The following is a 24,602-nucleotide window of genomic DNA, read 5'->3' as shown; positions in this document are numbered from 1 at the left end:
ACAATAACAATATTAATAATAACGATCACCTATCGCTTGGTTTCTTTTTTTAAATTTTTATTCTTACATTTTTTACACGGCTTATAAACCAACCCGCATCATATTAAAACGTAGCTTTTTCTCCAAATACAAGCGTGTAGTAAAATAAATAATGGTTTAGAATATCACCTGCGATCATAATCAATTCGAATTGAAGGTGATAAAAAATGGATGAAATTAAGGAGGGCGATAAAAGAATTTCACATAGATAAATCGACTTAAAAAAAAACATGATTGTTTATTTGGGAAAAGCAATGAGGAAGAAACTGTATGGGTTGAACGTTGAAAATCGAATCGTTTCCGGCGGAACCGGAATTTGAAATCGAACGAGAGATCGTAACTTTTCATACTCATCATTTGACTGTAAAATTCTGTAAGTTTTACTTTTCTCATCAAGCCGTTTATTCCGAGATAATCGCGGAAGTTTGTCGTAGAGACGTACATTTTAAAAAAAAAACCTATTTCTCGTATTCTGGTAGTTCGAGAAAAACGTGAAGATTCACGCAGTCAATTTTCAAGTATCGAGAGATTCTCCCGTTATAGAAATATATTACATGCCGAATGCAGAAAAAAAGGTATCCCAAACACTCGATAGAAATTCAAACCCTTCGCTATCGTGACGGCACCTGTTTTTAAACTGCATTGCTCGGTGTCGGGGAAGAGAAGCAATTTAATTTCATCCCAGGGATGCCGAGCTGTATAGCTTAATAAGCGGCGTTAATGCGCTTACGCAGTTTTATCCGGTGGGTAGAACGCGTCGTCCCTTCCCATCCTCGATGTCGTATTTAACGACGTAAACCTCGAGCCAAGGGCTCGCGTGCGATACGTCACGGGCAAATCTGATCAATTATGCATCGCGTATAAGCGAATCGCCGCCACGGCGGGGGATGAATTGCCGGAAGCTCGAAGCACCGGCGGGTGGCTAACTCATCCGCCCTCCCTTTCGTTCCAATTTGTCGCGTTAAGATCATCCCTGTATTGTCGAGAGGCGTCGTATGCTCTCACAGAAAAGTAGTAACGACGACAATAATGAACAATAGTAACAATAACGGCACGCTCTTTCGGTACGGCTGCAAATTTTTTGCCGAACACAAGATTTCGGGAAATTTCCAAGACGTGCAGAACCTAAAACCTAGTTTTTCCTCACATTTTCCCACTTCCAGTAATTTACCGAAACTTGAATCGATCGATCAGCTTATTAACTCGTTGTTTGATTGAAATTTAATTCGAATCGAAGAAAAATATAACGTGGGTACAAAAAGGTCGGTCTGATCTAATTTTTTAATTCCCGTGATAGATAAATGATGTTTTCAATTTTTTTCATAACTGAGTTGAAAATTTCCTGATACTTTCAAGTTGTTTCGAAATTTGGAATCGTCGGTATATAATCGATACGATTGTCGTATCAATCGCCGGAATATCATTCTGTTATCGTGTGCTATTAAAAATTGCGATGATTATAAGATACGATCCGGCGAGATCAGTATCCGGTACAAGATTGTATATCAATATAAGTCTTGTAAACAGGTTAAGCAATCCCTGCGCTCTGTTTCTTTTTTTTCTCTTTTTTTTTTGGATCGAAATATTTTGCAATTTTAGCAATAAAAAATGAAAGAAAATAAAAACACATCTTTTGCGCGAATGAAAAATGCATTCGCATTCAACTCGTAATTGCGACGCATCAAATATACACAGTATTTACTAATGTTACGATAGCGACAATGTAAAAAAAAAATTATTTGCCCACGTCGAGGTGGTTGGATTTAATTTTCGCAAGGGGATAAAGCCGAGACCAGTCCGTTATGTATAACTCGTACTGTATAGATATAACAGGATATAAAAGAGAAAATTTCCCGCATCGTTGTCATGTGTGCAAATATAATAAACCGTTAACGAATATGTACTGTACAAACTGCGTCTACCGTTTAATTGAAATTTTTGTTTGTTCCGAAGTCGATTTTCAGAATGGATTTATACGGCTCGTAACTTTGATCCGATGATTCATCCCCTCATATCTTCTCCGTATGTGGAACAAGTGTCATTTTTTTGACAACAGATATGTCGCGCACGCGTGACGCGTATTTATTTTCATACAGGAAGAAATATGCTGATTTTTGCAAATGTGAATTAATATACCGTAGGTTTAGAACAAGAACTCAGGGTAGGTAACTAATTTATAACGTGAGCCGGGTTAATCGAGCTAAAACTAGTCTGTAAATGCAATTGAACGTATATTGTATAAATTTGTGATCTATACCTAAGCCCTTGATGAGTATAATTCGATCGTTGTTTCATTGACCTCACCTTTCTCCGAGCGCACCTTCTCCAGTCTGCGATTTTTCATAACGATGATCATCGAGGTAATGGACAAATACTTTGAAAATCGAATTATGTAAACAGTCACGTTTTTTCCTCCGGCGAAATAATTGTAGGATAGTAAAACGGTGGAAAACCCGGATGCTTACGGGGTGATTGAACCGAATCGGCGGATGGTGATCGAAAATTGCATCAATTAATGACAAGATAGAAGGGTATAAACCGCGTCCGAGCCGGCAGACTTAACTTTGATGACCAGAAACGAGACGAGGGCGAGTTGCTGTTCGGAGTTCCCGGAGGCGTCAGCCGCGTTGCCATGGCCACAGGGGATGAAAACCAGGGCTCGTTTTCCGACCTAAAGGGAAAAAGGCGTGCAGCCTGCGAAATTTCGAGAACTAGGAATTTTTCGGAACGTAAACAAATTCGCGATGAAGAAGAAAATTGAACGAAAGACGGAGAGAGAGAAGAAAGAAGAAGGAGAAAAAAAAAAAAAAACATACGCGCACGCTTCGTCAGCGCTGAGAAAAAAGCAAGAAGTCGAAGCGGATGGGAAAAGGGAAATCTAACGAAGGAGAAAAAAAAAGTTTCGCCACTTGTTCGTTTATCGCACGATATACGCTCGATTTGGAGAAACTCTTTCGGGGGTAGAAATGATCTTTTATTTTTTTTCTCGGGGTCGTTCATTTCGATTGCTTTGTTGTCCCAAGTTTTAATCAATCGCACAGGCATTCGTTCGTCTTCGAAATCACGTTTGCTGGAAATCGTGCTGGGCAAAGGGCGAAGGGCAAACACGAAATGGGGATGTTTTCCCAATCGGCATTAGATTGATGTCACGGACGCGTGCCGTCGGCCTCTAAATCCCGTTTGTCACTGCACGCATGGCGGAGGAGCAAACATTTTACGTCCGCACGCGCATCGAGGGGGACAATTTTGTTTAACAAATATTCTCCGCACCGTGTTTAATCGCAAACATACCCGCAAGCCATGTTCCCGTGGGATTACACGCCTCGACGCGATGTTACAACCCTGTAACGGTTATATCGGGGCAATCAGCCTCTCGACCGAGGACGATCTATTTATCAAGTTGTTGTACCTGTTCGTGATTATTTTTCTGTAGAAAAATGTGAATTATAAACACGCGGGTAGTTTTCCTTTCGCTTTTCAATAAAAATAGGTTGAAAGTTGCTTGAAATATGATTCAAGTTTCATTTGTAAGTTCAGGTTTGTCTAATTTTTGTATTTTCAAAGACACCTTCCAGTAGCTCACGAAAGTACAATAATTTTACAGATAATACTCAACGTACGATTATCGTACGAGATAAAATTCATAAAATGAATCGATTTGTTTTTTTTTTTACGAACCAATGACAAACAAGCGTACAAATTAATTGCCTCGGCAAAATGGAGGGTTGGAAAAATACGACAGGTGGGTATAATAACATCGTTGGAAAACGGAAACCACGTCATCGAACGGATGTGTATAATGACACAGGGTGCACGAAACCCCATGATAGCTATGTATGTATGTATACATACATATGTAATATATAAAACGCCGGCAATGCCTGGAACGTGCCTAAATTGAGATACTCTATCGCTCCAGAGATTGCGGCGAGCCACTTGACCGTGTAAAAGAGAAAGGGAATAAAGAGCAGACGAAGAAAAGAAAAAGGGAAAAGGAAAATGCTGACAATTGATTTCATCTGCTTTCATGGCGTTCGACTAATTCGCTTTTCTCAGCTCGAGAACAGCTTGTATGAGGTATCGAGGCTTCGAGGAGTGTATAAAAATTTAACAAATCCGTTCAGGAACATAATCTCTTCATTTTTGAAGAAAGAGACAGAGAGAGGCGTTTATTCGTCCTGGGACATACTTATGAGGTCGGATGGGTATTAAAACACAAAATTAAAATAAAAAGTAATAAAAAGGCGAGTGAATAAATAAAGAAATAAATGAGGTGAGAATGATTAAAAATCAAAAAAAAAACTAAAAAAGAGATAGAGAGAGATCGTGAGCAGTATTTAAATTCGGTAAATGCATGGGAAAATAATAATTCATATTTATAATTATTTAGCTTAAATACGTTGCTGTAATTATTATGTTTAATGAAAGCTCAAGGTCTCGAGAAACATAGCAATTCTTAGCTTTTTTGATCAAGCTAATCAAACAAGAAAATGATTTTTCTCGTCAATAAAAGAAAATCGATACAGATTGGCAAAAAAGTATCGCATCCTCGTGTTTTTCGTTTTTACAGAATTAGCTGGTGTATGAAAGTTTTTCGCCAAAGAGTTGAAGACAGTGAATGATTTCACAAATTAAAAATACAAAAATTGAGTATCGTTTCGAAAGACAATAAATTTCTAATTCATTTTTGTCATCTTTGTATATTAAACTATAGTCGGTAAACAAAACCGTAAAATGTAGAGCAGTTCCGAAATGGTTTGAGGAGTATAAAATAAAAGAAAAAAAAAAAGAAAAGGAAATCTTATCGCCGCACTTTGAAAGTGACTTTGAAATTCGAATGACGGTAAAAGTACAAGTTGAGAACCGTTTGCCGCATCAACCTGATCGCGAGCGAAAATATCACGCTGGCGCCGTCTGTCCACGAGATATGGAACTAAATCCACGTTGTAGAGTTGGAAATACAGTTGCCTGCCAAAGGCTTACTCCGCCGTAGGTTGAACGAGCGGGCCGCCGAAGGCATTAACTATTTTATAAGATAAAAATTGATCTCCTCGGAATAGAAACGGCTCGGTGTAATTAAACACCTTATACCCACCTGCGGGGTTTCAACTTACCAGACGAAAGGTGCGTTGAACCTACTTGCTTGCGATACGCAACGAGATACCGGAAATAGACGCTGCAACGAAGTATGTAACGAAATGAAAACTGCACGTATAATTTAGCGCAGCGGCGGGTGAACCGAAAAATTAATGCGAATTGTTGTTACACGGATGCGATATCGTTTGATGAGTAAATTTTGAAATTCGAGTGGGAATTTTTTCTGTTGCAAATCTACTCACACTTGCAGGGGCTGTTTTTCTTCCTTAGGGTCTGCATCAGGCCACCGGCGTAGCGACGTCCGTTCAAAAAGCCTGCAATTTTTGCGTCTCGGTGTTCCTGAGCTTGCGGTTCTCTCTTTTTTCACGTCCCTCGTCTCCTCCTGTTCACCGATTCATCGCTAAGCTCGATACCGCAGGTCCGAGAGCCGTGAATATCCTCGGAGTTTCGCCGCCTTAACCGTTGATCGCGAAAAGGGTGAGGATTCGCACGGTGTGTCACAGGCACAATCACAATAACCATACCGCGTCACAACCACCGAGCGAAATTTCAACCCCGTGGGTAAAAACAATCGAGGAATATAGCGCGCGGCTAAATCGCGGGACTTTCGCTCGCGGGGCCCAAAATTTCGGGCTGGCCTGAAGGCCCGATAATCAAGCCCGCGGCACGGCTGTATAAGCGTGTGGAAATTTAGGGGGATCTGACAGCTGCCTGCCGGCACTGGCCTTCCTTCCATGCCCGCAACCCCATTGATCAATAATACAGTCGAGCGGTAGTACCGAGCGGATCCGTCTCGGCATGCACGGTATAATGTTCGAACCGCGAAAGCGTCGCCTGTCCAATCCGCGTCTTCGACGATTGTTCGTGAATTTTTTTCCGCGAGTGAGAGAATTCGAGAGCGTGGATCAGCCGCGGCTAGAGACGAATTCCGCAAGATATTTCGGGGCGAGACGCCGCGCAAGCTGATTGCACCGGGAAATTACAAAATGGCCACTGCTTTGGCCCACGCGGTTTATTGAAATCAATTGGTGAAATAATTCGCTCCTATACACACCGCATCGCCGTAATACCGTTGCGGTGAATTCGACCGCTTAGCGATTACGCAACGCGGCTACGTTTGTCCGACGAGGTGCATTGAAAACGCCATCCGAAGGCGCGCCTTTTCTTCCACACAATTTCAAATTGCGTTCCAAATCACGCGATCCACGCCTTCTTTCAATTGTATACACACAGGTACGCCTGAGGTGGGTTGTTTCATAGACTCCCTGCACTCTGTCCAATTTATTTCCTCTCGCATTGTCGAGTCAACCACGGGAATATGATCTCCCGTTTTATCGCTCCGATTTTTCGCTAAATCTTCACGTATGCGCGTCTTTTTTATCCGTCGAGGAGATAACGGAGTAGATCCATCGTACGTAGGTCACGTATAATACGTGTCGGTAAGTTACCGACCGCGTCTAAAACGGCTCGATCATCCGAATATTAACGGACCGCAAATTTTTGATTAAAAAATGGTACAACGATAACTTTAAATCTAATATATTATTGCCAGTTAGTAACAACGAAAAAAAAAATAAATAAAAAATAAAAGAAAAACACTGTTCAATCAAGTTTAAAGTAAAAAAAATAAGCAATGTTTGAAAAACCTTTTAAAACCACGACCAGGAATTCATCAGCTGAATTTAGCTGCCGGAATTTCCGCAACGGAATTCAAGGCGCTAGCGTAGCCGTGAAGATACGTATGCGAAACACAGTAAACGACGTTTCATATTGGATAGTGGGGAGCCTGCGTGGACTTTGGACCTTTGATGGCTTGTAATAAGACTCAACTTCTCTGATTAACGCGTTAGTCCAACGTAGGTCAGAAAACAGAAATCATGTCGATCGCCACCAAAGGTACGATACTTTCTTTTACTATCTCAATTTCGGTCAAATCCCCAAAAATTGTCAGAGTTAACGAATTAGGGCGTTTCGGAGGTTCTTCTCAGAGCCACTCGAGTGGCAGACTCGTCCCGACGACTAGATTAACTCACGGAACTGTTCCTTTTCCCTGCTGGCTCAACGAGTGTAAACTCACCATCGAGACTCGTTTCGATCTCTCTATTTTTCATTTTTCCGTCACTCCCACTCATTGTCAGTCGATGTTCTTCGATTAAACCTTTTATTCCTTGACCGATACGCGGAACGCGTTTGAGCCAATATTTTGACCGCCCGATTCGGAAGCATTTCCATTTTGATCAAGTGAGACTTGTTATTTGAAACTCATTAACTGTCATTCAAATTGTAACGTAATCTTAGCGTGACTTTATTTTAACTCGAATTATATATTATGTGTAATGTAACATGAGTTTGCGCAATGTTTCGAACTCTAGACTATGGAATTTTATATTGCGCCACAGCAGACGGAACGATTTTTTTTAACTTTATTATTTCATTCGGATTCTTACTTTACTCCAATTGACTTCAGACGCGAACTTCCAGAGATAATTTTGATCAACCTCACATTTTATCAAACGTTACGTGTGAAACGTATTATTCGAAATTGTGACTACGAGTCGTATTATTCGTTTAAGCTTCGTTCCGTTTGCAGATGTTCTTGTGATTCAATTTTAGCACCATTTTATCCACACCTTGTGCACGTAATAGAAATAATAATACACGTTGAAACGTATCGTGTATTGTTGTAACTACTTTTATTATCTAGAGTATTTAATTATACCCCGTGGACTTTGCTATGCTGAACGCGTTCCGATACTAGATATCAGAGATTATTTTCAATAACAACATAAATTGAAGATAAAAATTGCGTCAATGATTACATGTTCGAATTTTACAGTTCAAAATTGAGTAATCTGAAGATATTATTTCACATATTTGCGGAGCAGCGATCGTTCAATTTTCATTAATATTCAAACGTTTGTAACCGTTTGTTTTTAAAAGTAAAATACTACCGCATCCGTTCGATTTTTTTATACCTGCTAAAATTCACTTCGATTGTCGAGCTTGTGATTAAAAAAAAAAAAAAAAAAAAATTCCATCCAATCGACTACTCGGAATAACTGTCCTCGTTCAATTTTCAAAATCGACAAAGCTCTCGAGATCATATATATTAATCAATAACCGTATTATCGTTGTTTAAGGAATATTCATCGTCGCCGCGAAGCGAACCCCTTTCGGGACACTGGGTGGTAAATTCGTGAACAAGTCTGCGATCGAGCTTCAGGAAGTGGCTGCAAAGGCAGCGATAACAGCAGGTGGATTGAAACCGGAACAGATCGACAGTGTCGTAATCGGAAACGTATTGGTGGTACGTAAAATTTGACTCGCGAATGTTGCGTTGCGGTAAACGTTGTCTCTCCATAAAATCATCTCTCAAATCTCATTCCAACACGTTTCCAGAACACATCGTCTGACGGAGCATTTCTCCCAAGACATGTTCTCCTCAAAAGTGGAATTCCTCTGGACAGACCCGCCCTTGGAATAAATCGTCTATGCGGATCCGGATTTCAGTCCATTGTTAACGGAGCTCAAGTGAGTATATAAATTACGGTGTTTCAAAATAAAAAATAAATTTTTATAAATTAATTCCTAACAATTCACTCTTTCAAACGGTTGATGGTTATTTGAGGAATAAATTTATCATAAAATGATAAGAGACCTTTTTTGAAGAGCGTTCAATTCTCTGCAAAAATATTTTTGCGAGTTTTCTGTACGAAGCATCGTTAGCCAGTTATAAAAATCAGAGGGAGCAAAAACCATTTTTCACATGTCATTCTTATGGAAATTGGAATGTTAATATTAAGAGCTCGAATTATAACAGGTGTATTTTTATATCTAAATGAAACTTTTGACCCTTTGGTAAGAAAAAATTTAAAAAAATTCTTTTTTCAAACACTCTGATATAAATGGAGTACAAAAATAAAGAGATAGAAGCGCAAACTCTGATTTCGAATCGTTTTTGGTATTCAGAACATCCTCGTCGGAGATTCCCATGTAGTTCTCACCGGCGGAACGGACAATATGAGTCAGGCACCTTTCATCGCTAGGAACATCAGGTTTGGGACAACATTGGGTCAAAATTACTCACTGGAAGACAGTCTGTGGCTGGGATTGACCGACACGTACTGCAAAATGCCGATGGCGATAACTGCCGAGACTCTCGGCGCTAAGTACGGAATAAAGAGGGAAGAAGTCGACGCGTTTGCTCTCAGAAGCCAGAAGCTGTGGAAGGCGGGTGAGTAGAGAATCTTCGATCGTCAAGATCGAGGAGAAGCGCAAGGTTGGAGTTAGCGACGAATCGTCGTAGAAAAGATCCGCAATTTTGCAAAATTATAACGACCAATTTGAAGGGGTTGGTTGAGTTTGCAGAACAGAATCGTGTTCTCGTCACATTGCAGCCTCTTTGAAAATTGAACTCAAAGGATATTTGACGACTTGAGGTGTGATTCTTTCACAGCCAATGACGCCGGGTACTTCAAGGAAGAATTGGCCCCTGTCACCGTTCAGGTAAAGAGGAAGGAAGTCGTCGTCAACGTCGACGAACATCCTCGCCCTGAGACAACGCCCGAAGGACTCGCCAAGCTGCCGACTATCTTCAAGAAGGACGGACTCGTAACTGCCGGCACAGCATCGGTGGGTGAATTCGATTTTAGAAGTTCTCTTGAAGAAGGATAATCTTCACCGGCATGGTTGATGTACAAGCTCATTTTCTACCGAGTCTAGCGCCGTTTCGTTAAATGTTTGAATCGTTCTTCAGGGAATCTGCGACGGCGCTGGAGCCGTGATTGTGGCCAGTGAAGAAGCCGTCAAGTCCCAGGGTCTTAAGCCTTTGGCCAGACTCGTCGGCTACAGCGTCGTCGGTGTCGAACCCAGCATCATGGGTATCGGACCTGCTCCGGCGATCAAAAACCTTCTCAAGGCCACCGGGAAGACGTTGAACGACATTGACATTGTCGAGGTAATTTTACCCTCTCAGTTTTTTCCAGCTGGTCGTTTCCGTGGAATTTCTACGGACGTGAAATCATTAGTTTCAATCAGAAGGGACCGAAAATCATGAAAAATTCGTTGCGGGAATTTTTAATCAATACCTGCGTATTGAAGCTTTACATCTAATTCTAATCGTTCCACATGATTTGTACTTTTCGTTATCAATCACTAACTGAGTAAATCGGTGATCTCTGAGAGTGATAATACCGTTGGAACAACTATCCGAACAGAATCGTACTTATCGGGGGAAGGGTGGGGGGCAACTTGGGCGGTTTAAATCATTACTCTCAATTAAAAAGCTATAAAGACTTTCTGGTAACGGCTAGACAACTAGTTTTTATTTTCTACGTAGAACTATATTTTTCGATTGTGGTGAAAAATGAAAATAGTTAAGCACTGAGCGGTAACCGGAACTAAAAATTTCTCTCGAAAACAGATGACTGTAAAAAAAAAAAATGAAAATGAAAACAAACAAACAACGTTTTATGAATCTAGGACTCGCGTATCAGGAATGGGATGTGAAATGGTATGACAGGTTCTTTGCCTTTCCTATAACCGAGCGATTCCCATGATCAATGCTTTTCCTTTTTGCCAGATCAACGAAGCCTTTGGTGCGCAAACTTTGGCCTGCGCCAAAGACCTTGACCTGGACTTGAGCAAGCTTAACGTGAACGGCGGTGCCATCGCCTTGGGACATCCTCTCGCTGCTTCCGGATCGAGGATCACCGGACATCTCGTTCACGAGTTGAGGTGAGTGATCGACGTTTAAACGTAGACTCGGCATTTCGATCGGTATTACGTGATACTGACCAAAGACTAATTTCTCGACTTCCTTACTTCTGCAGGAGAAGGAAGGCCAAGTTTGGAATCGGTTCGGCGTGTATCGGCGGCGGACAAGGCATTGCTCTTCTCATCGAGGCTGTTTGATCGAGTGTTTGATTTTCTTTAGGAAAATGCAATGCAACTACTCTGCACTAGCTGAAAATTTTTGATAAATGTGATCGGTTGAGTTATTGAAGCGCAATTTATACATGTTATACACATAATATAGAACTGTAATTTTTATACTTCCATTATACGATACAGTAAGAATATATTTTTTATGCGGCAGCCACGTGTACAGAGAAATCAACAAGCATGTAATGTTAATTTAATATTATTCTACTTGGATAAACTATATATTTTTACTTTTTGTGACCAACGAATTACCGCGATATCAGTAACGTAGCGTTTCATTTCTAATCGGTGGTACAAATTTCTCAAGATTAGTTAACCACGCTTCTTCTAAACGCAAATAGATCGGCTACCGACATTTAAGTTGAACTCTGCAGTACCGTGAACAACGAGTAAGACAATCTGAGAATCTGAAACAAAGGCGGGTTCTCGATGTGTAAAAGTGAGAAAACAATACGCATCAATAATGATCAATCGTAATTGACACGGGCAAAAACTCACACTGACAAAAGTTTCCAGCGACAGAATTAACAGATTTCCGGCTTTCAACGTGAGCGGGCGATTAGCACGCAACATGAGTAGCTGCAAATCTCGATTAAAACGTTTTCCGTAATTCCACCAATTTCCTTCGTAGGCCGCAACGACGACACTTTGGCTCTGCGAAAATTAGCGAGACAAAATCAAAACGAAAGAGCAAAAAAATTAGAAGAACAAAAACATCTGTCAAAAACAAATGGAGAAATCGTATTTCCTAATTTATCTCCTTCGCAATTCTCTCATTGCTGAAGAAATATTGTGCCAAAGTTCTCGCTAGTTAAAAGTTACTCACTTGTACAAAGATTTCGTTTCCGTGCCAGCAGTAGATAAATATTTGATAGATCATACAGCACATGTACATCGTCATGCCGACGAATTCGGCCGGTATGAAAACTTTCAGCTGCGAATTTGTTTGAGAATCTATTTTTCAACGTTTCTAATTCTCAGTCACTCTTATACGATCGTTTATGGATTATTCGCTTTTTACCTTAGTAATGTGAAACGCGGTCAGGCAAATGATAATACAGTTGACGCAGAATTGAAGGATTATTGTGCCGTTAAATATCGCCTCGACTTCTTTCGTGAAACTATAATTTAGTAATTTACAGCGAATAAGATAACAGAGAAATCAATGGAAGAGGACGAAGAGGATGAAACATTGGATTACTGGCTGACCCCCGTCCCTCACTCACTCGATAATCGCTTTGTGGTGCTGGATGCAATTCCTCAACTCATCGTCGTGGCATGATTTCCGAATTCCGATCTGGCCAAGATTGCTTTTCAATATTTCGAGCTGGCAACAAGCGACGGTGATCAAACCGGCTACCAAAGTGTCCATCGCCACGTTGTGGAAGCAGGCAAAAACCACGGCAACCGTCTGATGCACGCAGGTGATTTCGAAGGCTGGTGTAACGGTCACGTTATAAGGGTACCAACCGTCCATTGGTAGCCGGCGATTATTGCCCGCGATTATGTTGGCGATCGGGGTAAAACCCCAACAAAAAACGGCCGCTGCACCGAAACTCTGATAAGCGACATGGTGGAGGATACCTTTCAACGCGAACGAGCTCAGCAGGTCTTCGTAGCGAAAATTGTATCGAGAAAACGTGTCGCTTTTGAGGATCTCCAGTAGTTTTCCGATTCTCACTTGTCGACGAATGATATTGAACACCTTGAAAAGCAAGTTTTTGGATTCATCCGTTCGAGTTTAGAACAGAGACGATTCACCTACTCGAAGGAAATTGAACGAGTAACGGGATTCCGATCTTTTTGATCACTTGAAACCGCGATTCGTCCGCTCGATCCGGCGAACCGGAACGCGAGGAATTTGGTAAATTAAAATGATCGAGCGTTTGAAGGTGATCTGACGGTGCAGGAATTTTTCCGACAAAAATGTAACCGATTATCGCATTCAATTTTGCTCAACTTAGTTCCGAAGCGTGTAAAAAATTTTCGTGCGATGGCCGGGAATCGAACCCGGATCAACTGCTTGGAAGGCAACTATGCTGACCATTACACCACCATCGCACTTAAAGACAAAGATGCGGTTTGATCAGATACCGCGTTGAAGTGGTCGGGTGAAAACCGGAGCAAAAGAGAAATGCATCTAAAGTGCAAGACTGCAACAGCCTGTGACTGGTGCACGGCACATTTGCCCGGTGTAACTTGTACAGTGCACGTGACATGCGTCTCAAACCTTGAATGCGTGCGAGGTGTTCGTCATTAGAAGAAATGCACCGGCTACCATCTTCTCAATGTCACCCCAAATCGCTATCAAATTTACGGCCTGAACCACGAGATAAACACCGAGCATAAACACGAAGCTGAATATCCCGTACATCATGTAGATGCCTCGATAATAACCCCATGGGGGCCACGTTCCCATGTAACGAATCATACCGAGGCTGATGCGAACTTGAAAATTAGCCTCCAACCGTCGCATTTTCTCTTTTCTCGATTATTACGGGTATGTGGAAATGGAACCGTGGGATAAATCTTTTGGAAAATACGGTTGTGAGATCCTTAACGAATTTGCATTTTATCAAAGTTACGTGAAAGTGGAGAGTTTTAGTGCGTCAAAGGTTGTAGAAGCGACTTGTGTAAGAGATGATTAAAAATCGGACTTAGCTATACCAGCGAATCGAACCTCCTGAATATTCCACAGCTTTCCGAGAGGCAATTAGAAGGTAAAGGAGTGCTGGATTATGGGAAATTGATTGCCTTAGCGACGGACTGCAGGTGTGTAATTACTCCCAGGCTTTAATTTTCGCAAAGTTATTAGACGAGACTCGCCTCGGGGATGAGCTATTACGTGGCATCGTGATTACGATGACGAGAAATCGAATAGGTAATTACAAATGACGCGCCTTGTTTTTCTTTCGCCTTCTTCTTTCGTATTATTTTACCGTCTTCAGACCAAGCTAAACTCACCTGAACCGCAATCTCGTTTCCGAAGTAGCAGTACATGAAGAGTTCGTAAATGATCGCCATCATGTACATCAAGTTTCCGAATATCGTTGAAAAGCTGTTCAACCGACCGGTCTGAAACATGCGAGCACCGTAATTTCTACTTCCGAACACCGCCAGGAACACTTTTATCAAATTTGCGAGGAGATTTCATCGGATCCGAGAACATCCGATTACCTGGGAGACCGCGAAGGCGGCCGTACAGATGACCAAAGAGTTCTCCAAGAATTGAAGAAAAATTGCGTACTTGAATATGTCTTCAAACTCCTTGGCGTATCTGAAATTTTGACGATGATAATCGCCTCGGTTCGGTTGGAAATTATCCACCGATAAGACTTACTCAAAAATGGCAATATGGTCCTCGATGCAGAGCACGAGCTTTTGGCGGAGCTTGTTTTCGACGTACACGCGGTTGATTAGCGATTCGCTCAGTTGAGATCCGGCGACCGATCGTCCAATCTCGATTATCCTGATTTTAAGCATCTTAAATTTGCAGCAAATCACGCCCATGAAACCAACGATCATTCCGTCCATCGATATGTTCTGAACGCAGCACATCATCACGGTCACAACCTGGTAGACGAAGGTGATCTCGTAGAAGGGCGAGGCGAAAGCGTCGTGGGGATACCACCCGTTCAGAGGAAGAACTCTGTCGGTTTCATCTGAAAGAGGTGAAGACAACGTCTCGATGGTTTTGGGGTTTGGAAAGTGAAAATCGGGATATCCGATACATCGATTCCATTTCACCTTTCAGGCTGCGAACAGCCGACGACAGGGTCCAAAAACTGCAAGCCACTATTCCCATCAGCTGGAAGTTACCATAGTACGTGAACGAGGTCCAGGACATTTGATACTGGAGATTTTTAACCAGCTCCAGGTCGCCGAGGGCGACGTTTTTCGCTTCGGCATCGTCCAGCAGTCGCTGAATCCGCTTCTGGCAGCGAAACATAACGTACACCTGCGGCACAGTGATCGAAATTGGCAATGCGATGGTCTCGCCCCGTAAAGTGGTTAAAAAAATCAAAACCTTCCAGGCGTGGACGTAATTGTTTATCAGGAAGGAAACCGCCGACGCCATTTCCCCCGTTACCTTCCAATCCGCGACGACGAAAGCGGTTTGCACAAAGAGCAAGTGACCGAGGGTGAGGCTCGTTACGATCACACTCCACGTCATGTATGCCCTTTTTCCGGCATTTATTGGCGGCCAAGATCCGCAAAGCTTCAGATTTCTTACGAGAAATTCGAAATTGTAAAAAGCGGAGACTTGTCCCCATCTTTTTTCGAGGTACCCTCTGAGTCTGGACTCGCAACAATGCATGACCTTGACGAACGTTGCTTTTGTGATCTGAACTTGTCGGTGAAATTTATTTTGCGGATTGAATCCCAGCGACTGTTCGAGTGGCGAAATAAATCGCCGGAGTTTTGACGCATGATTATTATACAGGGGAAGAAGCAACACCCGCTGAATTATTGAAACCAAAGTTCAACACGATAAGAATATGTTTAATTTATTACGAAGTGAGTGACGTATTATCGTCGAATAGATTTCTACTTCCATGGCTGGGCAACTTTGCCGCTTTTATAGCTTTCATAACTATCAATCGAACCGAGGCTGAACTTAAGGGTGTAATCAGAGGATTTGTTCGACGATAGTTTTTCAAACGGTTGTAAAAGAAACGAATAATATATCATCACTTACTCGAACCCCAAATAAATCATGACTATGTAGGAAAACTTCTATGCCCCGTTTGAATTACCCGCTTTCAGCGAGAGTCAGTGACGACGAAAAAACCTGACCTCTCGCATGAACGTAAACCTGATGCTCTCATCGCGAAGAGCCAACGCGACGCTGACGTTTACAACGTGTTTTACAATGTGTTGGAAATGTCAAGATAAAGCCGTTCACTCGTCTGTATGCGTGTCTCTCTAAGATATGATTATTTCCCCGACGAGGTGGGAAGAACGGCTTTTCAGTGAGGCCAGTCGATACCAACAGCTCGGAGACAGAGTTGCTTCAGCTGTAGCGGCTACGTTGCCAATAATAATAATAATAACGATAACAATTTTGCTGAATCTTAAAGCGCAGTTTACGAATTTAATTCTTGTATTAGTTTTACTCGGTCATTAGGCGACTCGAAGTCAGTTGCTTCAGTGCCTCTTTTGATCCATCGATTGCTACTTCACACCTCTCATTGTTAAGTTGTGGTACTCGTTGTTTACCAGTTCTTTCGTTGGTTAATTTTTTTTTTTTTTTTAGTACCACCTTGTTTAAAATAAATTGTGACAGTACTTCGTCTTCAAAATGACTCCAACGCCAACTTTGCTGAGCAAGGATATACCCGACATCGAAGTGAGCATAGAAACAATTCAACTCGGAGTTTCGCTAGTTAGGAACCCGAGGAAAATTAATCTTTCCAATTTCTGTACCACCACCGCTACTACTACTACCACTGTGTACTACTACAGTTATTGCCAGACTTTCGAGTCTCGAAAGCATCACGAGTAAACATTGTCGCATGGCTGTCGTGACCGTGACGATGATAGCCTGCGACTGTGCGTCACTTTCAAACGCTATGATAAAATGGTTAACGAGGACACGAAACAAACTAAAAAGTAGCCTGACGTATTGCGCTAGTCGAACAAGTGGGCAAAGGACAAACGAGAGTGAGACCCAATTTGAACTGGGTATGCGTGAATTCGATATCTAGGTCAAAGTTCAATACGATATTCAGACAATCGTTTATGAACGTCAAAGCCTGACTTGCCGTTTGTGCGTTGCATCAGCGCGATATCACTGACGTACTGCTCAAAGTATTGACGCACCTGGTACCAGACTTAATGCAAGCGTAGGAACTCCGACCCAGTAAGCTGAACAATCACTTCAACTCTGTTCTTCGCCCCAAGGTTGAACGTCCCCGAATTCCATGTCAAGCGTTTTAAGTATTCGTCTTGCAAATTATTACTCCGCGTATAGTAGCTTCCAAGTCATAACATCCGGAGTACAAAGTACGACGCGGAGAGAGACGTTTTGTGGTATTTTTCACTTGTTTTTTTCGTTCCCTTTCTGTCCGTCATTGGGTGGCATAGCTAGAGGTGAGAAACTAGGTAAACGTTGCCCGTGGCTGAGGCATAGTTTTTGCAGAATCGATTAAGCTTGATGATCGCCTGCAGTGGTTTGGAAAATAAACGTCACAAAGAGAGGGAAGAGACTAATGTTTAACGTTTCCGTTTCAGAATCTCCTGATTTTGAATCCAAAGGTGAAGAATTACACGAATCTGGTGCCTTCGGCGCAGACGAAGAAGAACAAGCAGCACTGGAAGCGGAACGTCGGGAAAAAATGCGACGTGAGTTGAAATCATTGAATCGGTCTTGGAACAGGCCAAATTACGGATCGTTTAAATTTTTCAGTCTTGTGTTCCACTGACGAAAAACTTCGACGATATAAAGCACACGACTTTGAGCGAGAGAGGTGCTCTTCGGGAAGCAGCACGATGCCTGAAGTGCGCCGATGCTCCGTGTCAAAAATCTTGCCCGACTCAGCTGGACGTCAAAAGCTTCATCACCTCGATTTCGAACAAAAATTATTACGGGGCAGCCAGAGCTATTCTGTCCGACAATCCCTTGGGACTTACTTGTGGAATGGTCTGTCCAACTAGCGACCTTTGCGTCGGAGGATGCAACCTATTCGCCACAGAAGAGGGGCCAATCAACATCGGGGGACTCCAGCAATTTGCCACTGACGTGAGTCTCGTAACAGGAGAGAAACGACATCGATTATTGTCAGTGATGTGGTTGGCAGAGGATATATTTACCATATATACTCAGTGAAGAGTGAGATGATTTTCTTTTTCACGTCGAACAGGTGTTCAAACAGATGAGAATCCCACAGACAAGAATCCCAGGACAAACCGTCCAACACGCTGACACCAAAATCGCGTTGATTGGTTGCGGCCCTGCGTCAATATCCTGCGCAACCTTCCTGGCGCGTTTAGGCTACGACGACATTACGATATTCGAGAAAGAATCCTACGTTGGAGGATTGAGTTCATCCGAAATCCCGCAGTACCGTCTTCCCTACGAAGTTATCCAGTTCGAATTAGATCTGATGAAAGATTTGGGGGTGAAAATTGAGCACGGGAGAAGTTTGTCTACACAAGATCTGACCGTTAAGGTTTGTAGCTTGTTCCCCACTTTCGAAACCCCTTCTTACTATTTTCGAATACGTTTAATAAGACGGAATGGAATTTCAGGGGCTGAAGAACTCCGATTACAAGGTTATCTTCATAGGTATCGGTCTTCCGGAACCAAAAATTGTACCGATATTCAAAGATCTTACTGAGGAAATGGGTTTCTTTACGTCGAAAACGTTTCTTCCCGTGGTAGCGAAGAGCAGTAAGCCGGGTATGTGTGCTTGCAAGAGCACAAGCTTACCCAGTTTGCGTGGAAACGTGATCGTCCTCGGTGCCGGAGACACGGCTTTCGATTGCGCCACGTCAGCTTTACGCTGCGGGGCAAAGAAAGTTTTTGTCGTGTTCAGAAAAGGCTTCACAAACATTCGCGCCGTTCCCGAAGAGGTCAGTGGGTCTATAAAAGCGATGTATGCGCATTCAAACGCAGTCTATTTTCACCCTCTGATATAATTCGATACTTTTCCAAGATGGAATTGGCCCGCGAGGAAAAGTGCGAATTCGTACCATTCCAATCACCGAAGGAGGTGATCGTTCGAGGTGGCAGAATCGCAGCTATGGAATTTTATCGTACCGAGCAGCGCGAGGACGGAGAATGGATTGAAGATGAGGACCAAATAGTCAGACTGAAAGCCGACTTCATCATATCCGCATTCGGATCTGGCCTCTACGCCACAGACGGTTAGAATCTCAGAATTCGATTGGCGAACCCTGTTTTTAATACGAAATTGATCAAAAGTCTTGTATTTTAGTCAAGGATGCTATGGCGCCAGTGAAATTGAATCGATGGGGGCTACCGGAAGTGGACGTCAACACGATGGCCAGTTCTGAGGCCGGTGTATTTTTCGGCGGAGATATCGCCGGGGTTTCCGAAACCACTGTCGAATCTGTTAACGATGGAAAAACCGCCGCATGGAGTATTCACAAGTATATTCAGGTGCGATTTCGAACGATCAACTTTGTCTGTGATTCCCCTGAAGATTTACAGTTTGAAGCGATGATGTGACGTTGTGATTCTATCAGGAATCCAACGGTGATCTCGTGCCCAACGAACCCCAGCTTCCTAAGTTTCATTCGCCGATCGACGAGGTCGACTTGAGCATCGAACTGCTCGGAATGAAGTTCGAAAACCCGTTTGGCCTGGCCTCAGCGCCACCAGCTACGACAAGCGCCATGATTCGCAGGTCCTTTGAAGCAGGATGGGGCTTCGCTGTGACGAAAACGTTCGCCCTCGACAAGGTGATTACTTCGACAGTTAATAACGAGCATTCCACCTCCTCCGTTTTAGATAGTCCAATGATCATTGGTTACTCACCCGTTTCTCAGGATATGGTGACCAATGTTTCACCCCGTATCGTCAAGGGCGTAACTTCTCGACATCACTATGGACCGGAACAAGGTAGCTTCCTCAACATCGAGTTGATAAGTGAGAAGACAGAGGCGTATTGGTGCAACAGCGTCACGGAGCTGAAGAGGGATTTCCCTTCGAAGGTTGTTCACAGGGTCGAATAGTCAAACACTACAAATGATCTCGAGCTGTTCCTTTTACGTCATCAAAAATAACGGCTGTTCTCGTTCTCAGATAATCATCGCCAGCATAATGTGCAGTTACGACAAATCAGACTGGACAGAGCTGGCGAGAAAGGCGGAAGCCGCTGGTGCCGATGCCTTGGAATTGAACTTATCCTGTCCCCATGGAATGGGAGAATCTGGAATGGGACTGGCTTGCGGACAGGTTCGTATTACTCTCAATCACGAGTCTGGTCAAGTTCCTTCTTAAAGTCCCTGAATCTCATCGCCAGGATCCTGAGCTTGTAAGGAACATCTCGAGGTGGGTGAAAGCTGCCGTGAAAATTCCATTCTTCGTCAAACTGACCCCGAACATCACCGATATCGTGGAGATAGCAAGAGCAGCGTACGAAGGTGAGTTTTTACCAATTTTTGCAGTGCCGTGCAAAGGTGACGTACTTTTATCGCTCACTGAACTCACAGGCAAAGCGGACGGCGTATCAGCGATAAACACGGTATCTGGTCTGATGGGAGTCAAAGCGGACGGATCGCCGTGGCCGGCCGTTGGATCGGCAAAGGAAACAACGTACGGTGGAGTTTCCGGAAATGCGACGAGACCGCAGGCGCTTAAAGCAATATCTTCGATAGCTCGGGCGCTTCCGGGCTTTCCTATACTTGGCATCGGTGGTATCGATTCCGCGGACGTTTCACTCCAGTTTTTGCAGTGCGGCGCGTCCGTTTTACAGGTGAATTGAGAAGGTCGACCGTCTTCGAACACTCTATGATACACCGTCCGTGCGTTTTTCAGATCGGAAGTGCCATACAGAACCAGGACTTCACCCTCATCGAGGACTACGTCATTGGAATGAAGACTCTGCTGTACCTCAGGAGTCTCGAACAGGTCAAAGACTGGGACGGCCAGAGTCCACCGACGTTCAAACACCAGAAGGGAAAGCCTGTCGTGTCGCTAAAGCACGCCTTGGGAAAGGTATGAGATTACCGTTGGACAGGATCCATCCAATCACATCTCTCCCAACTTTTGGCACCCAACCTTTCCACGCACATCGATAAACCCAAATTCTCGTCCAGGACGTCCCTTACTACGGTGAATACCAACATCTTCGGGAGAAAAAAATCGCCGAGTTAAAGGCGGCAGCCGATCTTCCCGGATGTCCACCACCTCCTCTGAGGCCAGCACCTCAGCCAGTTGCCGCGGTTCCTGCCCTGAAGGACATCGTGGGCCAGGCCTTGCCTCACATCGGGAGTTACAAGCAGCTGAACAATAAGCAACAGGTCGTTGCGCTGATCGATGACGTGAGTAGGTCGTCGTTAACCTGCGCAACCATCTGTCATCGACGGTTGTTAAATGCGTTTCCTCTATGTTTTCAGGACATGTGTATAAACTGTGGCAAGTGTTACATGGCCTGCGCGGACTCCGGATACCAGGCGATCACTTTCGACAAAGAGACCCACATTCCACACGTCACCGACGACTGCACTGGCTGCACCTTGTGCTTGTCTGTGTGCCCGATAATCGACTGTATAAGGTTGGTCATCCCGTTTTATAACTTACCGATCGATTGCTCAGCTGACGAACTTTTGTCCGATTATACAGCATGGTTCCGAAGACCATACCGCACGTTATCAAGAGAGGAGTCGCACCGAAGGGATACCAAAACTTGCCCAGCGATTTGCTGTGTCAATAGTTTGCCTAATTATAGATTAAAATACGAGTACCTGTAATAATCTCGACGAATAATTCTTTTCCAATAAAGTAATGTACTTATGTAACACAGAAGTTCATGGTCCGCCCTCGTCTTCTGGTATACAATTAATTTTCCCTGTTATCCTGATGTATTTATGAGAAGGAAAAGACTCGAATTCGTTCTTTCTCCAATTTACTTACTCGATGATGCGCGGTTGAGGTTGAATTGCATCTGAAACGCGTCTGGAAAGATGATTGGTGTTAATATTGGTAGATTTAATCTTGATTTAGAGCGTAACTTGATTTACTTCCTTAAATACCACCGTGAAATATCTCCATAGTTAATTGACAAACGAATAAGAATTTGTCGACCACGACACCCTTGACGATTTAAATTATGAATCAAGATCTTGAGCAACGCCCGCCTCAATTCCAGAGGCTTAACGAGATTAAATGAACTCTGAATAAAAGATATATTCAAGCTCGTAGTAAATTAAGATTAACCTTTCGCCAGATGCGTAATTTTCTGCACCCCTCGAGATGCCAGATCAATAATATCCGCACTTTCGGGCCAATGAATTCACGTTTCAAGCTTTGACTTCATTTTTCTTCCCTTTCCAATTAGGTAATAATTCTCTGATCGCAATATCTGTGAACCACTTTACAAAATGTAAATTGTTCCTGTAGCTGTAAGACCGAATTAGAAAGTTCGAACGGACTCGTAACGGAAACTGTAATGGCAACTGATGCAGGAAACGCGTAAATACATGATCTCTGTTAATACGGTTTCCATGGAACGATGAATTGCTCTTACATAACTCGTCGACCGCCCGTTTTATACCAGTAGTCGAGAATATTTCCGCGATCTTGATACACCGACGTTGATGATCAGCCCACCATACAGGTTTCCAAGAGTATGGATCGACGGAGAAAAATTTTTGCTGAAAGGGAAGAACCCGAGAAGCGAAGGAGAACGAAAAGGAAGAAAGGACGAAGAGGAACTGGGGCAAAGAAAATAACAAGGGAGCATAAAATGCATTGCGTGACTTCCGTACTAACCGAATAATACCGTATTGTAAATTCACTCGCACGTTGTTGGTGCGAATCATTGTTTGCGGTCGAAATGTTGCATAATTTAAAAACGTACGAGAGTAATTATCCACGCCAGAACGTAATTCGTACTTGTAGAACACTTTCAGCCCGCCTGTTACACAAGTTTCGGAAAACAAAGTGGGACCAAAGACCGAACTTCAAGGGTTTATGTTTTATTTTTATTTTTTTCTTTCAATTCGTTTTGGATTTCCTTCGTGAAAAACGTTCTGGAAAATTGCGAGGAGCCAATTTTTCTAAGACGTTTATGATCGTCTATCACATCCTTGTCACCTGTTCGGAAAACCTGGTCAAATAGGACATTAGAAATTCAACATAATATTCGTAATGGCACAATGTCACGGTGGATGTGAAATCACAGCATCTGGCAACCCAGAGCTAACAGCTCTTCAACGGCGAAATTGACTCTCGAATGCACGCGTGTCCGCGATTTAGAAACGGAAATGCGTTGAGACGTGCGTCGACACCATGTTCCGATTAGAATCGAATTTGAAAAATTTCAGGGACTAAAATTTGCCCGAAGAGGCGTTTTCGAACCGAACAGGGGTAAAAATGAAAAATTTGTAAAGAAGCTAAGACTTCGTTTGTAGAACTTCAAAATGTTGAGTGTCCAAATACGGAGCAGTGAAAGAATAGAAAGGTCGGACCATAGAATGCTGAATTGTAGAATCGTCAGAATTACTCTCGATAATTAAAAATTGTATGCAGATTCTGGATTTAGCCGTTCTATGTTTTGATATATCCATATTTTGTCATTCTGCATTTCGACTTTCTATATTTACAATTTACTATTCTTGAACTTTCAAAATTTTTAAATTTAATTAATCATGTTTTCGCGTGTATGAAGATTCGATATTCCGGTCCTTCTATCAATCGACATTTCTACTTTCTACCCCCACCCGGCAAATCGACCTTCAGATTTTTGCCACCAGTTTCGATCCGAAGTCCGTTGAAACAAAGACTCCGCGGACCGTTTGTGATTTGCTCAATATCCAAACGACGTAATTTCTCAGCCGGTTTTACCGCCGTCCGCGATGTTGAAGAAGAGACAAATGACCATCGGCGTACCGAGGAGTTTCTGCGTCCTGGAATGTAATAAGAACTCGCATCCATCAAGCCGGCATAAGTAAGAAGACGTGAACTGGAACGATTTGAAATTCTCAACTCTTCCTGATCCCATCTCTAATATTCCCAGCAGCTCGAAGATCTCAAATCTCTGCTCGGCATTACGCTTCCTAGACGCGATAAAAAGCTACGATTTTTCATCCCGTCTGTTTAATGGATTGAAAAAAGGACACGGACATTGTTGAGCTGTGAGGCACAAAAATGGCTTTACGAATATTTTGCCGACAATGCAACGAATCAGGTTTATATTTATGCTAATGTTACGCTCACTTTTTTTTCAACCACTTTGCGACCCTCCGAAGAATCTTACCATTCGAATTTTCCAACGATCTTATTTATTTTCTTACCCTCTCGTCATCGTTGGCTTCGATTTCACGATTGCTGATTAAGAATCTTGACAAAAATTAACGACGCAATCGTCATCGCACAATTTCTCGCTTCAATTCCGAATGGGGGAAAATCGAAAGGAAATCGGGAACAGGTTCGACCGGGTTTTAATCCCGAGAAATTTCTGGGTCTGAGGCAGAGTTTCCTGTCCAGTACGTGACGGTCGGCGTCTCGGTGGGTTATTTCATTGTCATGATCAACCATGGCGGCGTTTCGGTCACGTAGAAAAAGGTGAGAGTCCCCTGACTAGGCAAAGTCGACTTACGTACAGCGCCGAAAATGAGCCTTCGGTCAGCGATGACTTTGAGCAAAGGGAGACGAAGGCACGATTCGAACGTTGACGGATCAAGGCGACGATCGAGGTTAGTGAAGACGAGGTCCTGCGTCGTCTTTCGGAGAATTTCGAGAAAAACGGAAGGAGATTCACCCGATCGATGTAACATACTCGTCGTAACGCTGACAGCTCTATGCTGCTAGCGCTATTCGAGACTTGAGATAT

The 24,602-nt window shown here is 43.0% G+C and overlaps 4 protein-coding genes and 1 non-coding gene across 7 annotated transcripts in view; 2 read left to right on the top strand and 3 right to left on the bottom strand.

The window, feature by feature from the left end:
• The window catches only part of Dab (DAB adaptor protein), a 24,291-nt gene extending 17,363 nt beyond the window's left edge, over window positions 1–6,928 (bottom strand). For all 3 annotated transcript variants that reach the window (XM_046629494.2, XM_046629496.2, XM_046629497.2), the window contains exon 1: window positions 5,379–6,928. In XM_046629494.2, coding sequence (XP_046485450.1) covers window positions 5,379–5,415 — 37 coding nt within the window. In that variant the 5' untranslated portion in view covers window positions 5,416–6,928. The remainder of the gene's footprint in view (window positions 1–5,378) is intronic.
• yip2 (yippee interacting protein 2) lies at window positions 6,877–11,299 on the top strand. The gene is made up of 8 exons (XM_046629506.2): window positions 6,877–7,032; window positions 8,277–8,443; window positions 8,536–8,667; window positions 9,106–9,370; window positions 9,593–9,768; window positions 9,893–10,093; window positions 10,718–10,872; window positions 10,968–11,299. The coding sequence occupies exons 1-8, from the start codon at window positions 7,014–7,016 to the stop codon at window positions 11,047–11,049; spliced, it is 1,197 nt and encodes a 398-aa protein (XP_046485462.1). The 5' UTR covers window positions 6,877–7,013; the 3' UTR covers window positions 11,050–11,299.
• On the bottom strand, window positions 11,124–16,062 carry LOC124220507 (odorant receptor Or1). Its single transcript, XM_046629505.2, has 10 exons — window positions 15,107–16,062; window positions 14,827–15,037; window positions 14,420–14,741; window positions 14,257–14,356; window positions 14,044–14,154; window positions 12,306–12,784; window positions 12,101–12,200; window positions 11,906–12,013; window positions 11,578–11,733; window positions 11,124–11,486 (listed from the first exon to the last, which is right to left on the bottom strand). Exons 1-10 carry the CDS (start codon window positions 15,395–15,397, stop codon window positions 11,436–11,438), a joined length of 1,929 nt encoding a protein of 642 aa, XP_046485461.1. The 5' UTR covers window positions 15,398–16,062; the 3' UTR covers window positions 11,124–11,435.
• Window positions 13,069–13,140, bottom strand: TRNAG-UCC (transfer RNA glycine (anticodon UCC)). The gene has a single exon. It is a non-coding gene; the product is annotated as a tRNA-Gly (tRNA).
• A 223-nt stretch (window positions 16,063–16,285) lies between the features above and the next one.
• Window positions 16,286–21,594, top strand: su(r) (dihydropyrimidine dehydrogenase su(r)). The gene is made up of 16 exons (XM_046629504.2): window positions 16,286–16,429; window positions 17,314–17,424; window positions 17,489–17,821; window positions 17,943–18,251; window positions 18,331–18,654; window positions 18,738–18,948; window positions 19,020–19,204; window positions 19,291–19,506; window positions 19,594–19,758; window positions 19,850–20,002; window positions 20,070–20,190; window positions 20,260–20,522; window positions 20,585–20,764; window positions 20,866–21,090; window positions 21,166–21,323; window positions 21,392–21,594. The coding sequence occupies exons 1-16, from the start codon at window positions 16,382–16,384 to the stop codon at window positions 21,480–21,482; spliced, it is 3,093 nt and encodes a 1,030-aa protein (XP_046485460.1). The 5' UTR covers window positions 16,286–16,381; the 3' UTR covers window positions 21,483–21,594.
• The last annotated feature ends 3,008 nt before the right edge of the window (window positions 21,595–24,602 follow it).

The sequence above is a fragment of the Neodiprion pinetum genome, chromosome 5 (assembly GCF_021155775.2).
Source record: "Neodiprion pinetum isolate iyNeoPine1 chromosome 5, iyNeoPine1.2, whole genome shotgun sequence".
NCBI classification, from domain to species: domain Eukaryota; kingdom Metazoa; phylum Arthropoda; class Insecta; order Hymenoptera; family Diprionidae; genus Neodiprion; species Neodiprion pinetum.
This window is presented reverse-complemented; position numbering and strand designations above follow the sequence as displayed.